Source organism: Octopus bimaculoides, chromosome 4 (genome assembly GCF_001194135.2).
Source record: "Octopus bimaculoides isolate UCB-OBI-ISO-001 chromosome 4, ASM119413v2, whole genome shotgun sequence".
NCBI lineage: Eukaryota > Metazoa > Mollusca > Cephalopoda > Octopoda > Octopodidae > Octopus > Octopus bimaculoides.
Window position 1 is genome coordinate 23,012,773 of NC_068984.1, and position 2,693 is coordinate 23,015,465.

The window sequence follows — 2,693 nt, forward strand, 5'->3', positions numbered from 1 at the left end:
ATATATATATATGTATATGTATGTATATGTATATGTTTGTTTGTCTGTGTGGTGCTCCAGCATAGCTGCTGTCAAATGACTGAAACAAGTAAAAGAATAAAAGAATATATAAATATATATACATACAGAGAGAGAGAGTTAGTTAAAGTGGTTGCTATCATCATCATCATCATCACCATAATCATTAAATAATTGAGAACTTTGACAAAGTGAAAAGTCTGTAAGTAGTGGGAGCAACAGGTAATTAATAAATCCCTTTTTAGCTCGCAGTACTGAATTCAAACTCTCTTAATGCTAGCTGATGATCTTATGAATATTTGTCTATAAAGTGTGTAACTGAATGATGGACTATTCTGGGGGGTTTTTTCGGCTTTTTTTTTTCGTTTTTTTTCTTTGTCAGTTGCTGGCTCTAGGAGAACGGACAGTGTCCATAGCTATCACAGGTCTTCCAAGCCTGATCAGAATGATGCCATTAATTTTCCACTTAAATTACACCATCATCAATAAATGTTTAATCTCACTGCTCCTGTTTTCTAAATAACTAATTTGAGCAATTTTATCTTCATTGCAGTTTACCATGGTTTTCGAAATAAATTCTTGTTGATTTGGAACTATTTTTTCTGGACATATACCAATATTGAACACAGGAAAGTTGACAAAAACAGCCAAAATGGAGTTTATTACAATGGATAATTTCCAGTACATGGAACAATATATTGGAGATGTACGTGAACATAAGAAATCTATAGACATAGGAGAATGTCCACTGTGTATTAGCTGTGCAACATTAAACACAGATGACGTAAAAGAAATTCTTGAAGATGAAAATATTGAAAACAACCAAAGTACTTTAGATGGCAAAACACCTTTGCATTTGGTCTGCATTCCAAAGGAGAATTCTAAGAGTTTTACAATCATCAAATTACTGCTTGAAAGAGGTTTCGATGTTAATGCAAAGGATGATAAAGACAGAACTCCTTTATATTTTGCATGCATGAACCTTAATGCTCAGCTCGTCAAAATCCTCATTGCAGCTGGGAGTCTAGTAAATGTTACCATTTCAAGTGGATTCACACCTTTAAAGCTAGTCTGCAAGGCTGCTGAAGACACACTAAACTTTAATATTGTTCCAGCTTTAAACATTGCCAATCTGCTCTTAAGAGCTGGTGCTCAGAGGGATGAAACTTGTTTGCCAGTTGCAATCCAATATGGACAGTACAGCCATGTAAAAGAACTTCTAGATTCTGGAATGAATGTTAACATGTTGGATGAGAGTGGACGTAGTCCTCTTGGAACTGCATGCTCTATGAAAACAGTCAGTGCTGATGTTGTGAAACTTTTACTTTCTTACGGAGCTAATGTAAACATAGGGGGTGCTTGGACAAAACAAAAACCACTCATATTTGCTTACGCTCACAATTCATTTAGCAAAATCAAAATTCTTCTGTCCTATGGAGCTTCCATCACTTCTGAAGAAATGACAGCTCTTGTGTCAATGAGTCTTTCAAAATCAATTCTTGAAAATCCAGAGATTGTTACTTTCCACAGCAAAGAGCTACTTTCATGTCGTATATTGCTAGCTGCTGGCTTCACACCAATTGTCCATGGCGTATTAGGAATTAGCCATGATTTAACGACAAAAATTAATCAGGTTTGTCTTGTTTTATTTCTTTTCTTCTTTTATTTATTTCAGTTTTTGGACTGCAGCCATACTGGAGCACTCCCTCCAGGGGTTTAGTCAATCACATCAACCTCACTATTTTGCTCTGGTATTTATTCTTAATGGTCTCTATCTATTGAATGGCAACATTGTATTGCAGCATTTCAAGGGCCTTGCACTTCTTAGCCCCTTTTTAGGCAAGATTCTGATTGAAAATGATTGAGATGTTCACCAGAACACAAACATTTTCATTCTTGTTCTTGATAATTATCTTTTACTTGTTTCAGTCATTTGACCACAGCCATGCTGGAGCACTGCTTTGAAGGGTTTTTAGTCGAACAAATTGATCCTAGGACTTAATTATTTTAAACCTAGTCCTTATTGTATTGGTCTCTTTTTGCTGAACTGCTAAATTGTGAAGACATAAATACACCAACACCAGTTGTCAGACAGTGAGTGGGGACAAACACAGACACAAAGACACACACACACATAGATATCATCATCATTATCATCATCATCATATCATCCAGGGTTTTAGATCTGGGTTTTGTCCACATTAATGGGGGAGGCTGGATCTGCCTCAATGTAATAGCAACTGAAGCAGGCAGGTACAGCCCACCCCAACCTTTGGGCTGGCTGGTGCCCATTCTCCTTTGCTTATCCTGAGGCATTTTTGGAGCTGGATTTTCTATGGGGAGCATGCCCTTGCTTACCCCCAACATCAGTTTCCAGACATGAGTGGTCACAAGATCAAAGCCTCTACCATGATTTTTAAGATATGTGGTGGAAAACTAGCTTAAGAAGGCAGGGACGCTACTCTCTGAGACCCCTTTTGGAGCGCCCCACTACCTATACATATGTGTGTGTGTGTGCATTTAAAAGGAGAAGAAAATGGAAATTGAGAAATTAATAATTGTTAATTATTAACAGCAATAAACAATCATTAACTTCCCAATATCCATTTTCTTCTTTTAAATGAATATAAACAATATGTTTTTATATATACCTATTATTTTAAGGAAATTCATTC

The 2,693-nt window shown here is 36.4% G+C and overlaps 1 protein-coding gene across 8 annotated transcripts in view; it reads left to right on the forward strand.

Annotated features, from left to right (window-relative positions):
* Positions 1–2,693, forward strand: part of LOC106876760 (serine/threonine-protein phosphatase 6 regulatory ankyrin repeat subunit C) — a 72,025-nt gene that overhangs the window by 49,321 nt on the left and 20,011 nt on the right. For all 8 annotated transcript variants that reach the window (XM_014925487.2, XM_014925452.2, XM_052966942.1 and 5 more), the window contains one exon: positions 572–1,651. In XM_014925487.2, coding sequence (XP_014780973.1) covers positions 671–1,651 — 981 coding nt within the window. In that variant the 5' untranslated portion in view covers positions 572–670. The remainder of the gene's footprint in view (positions 1–571; positions 1,652–2,693) is intronic.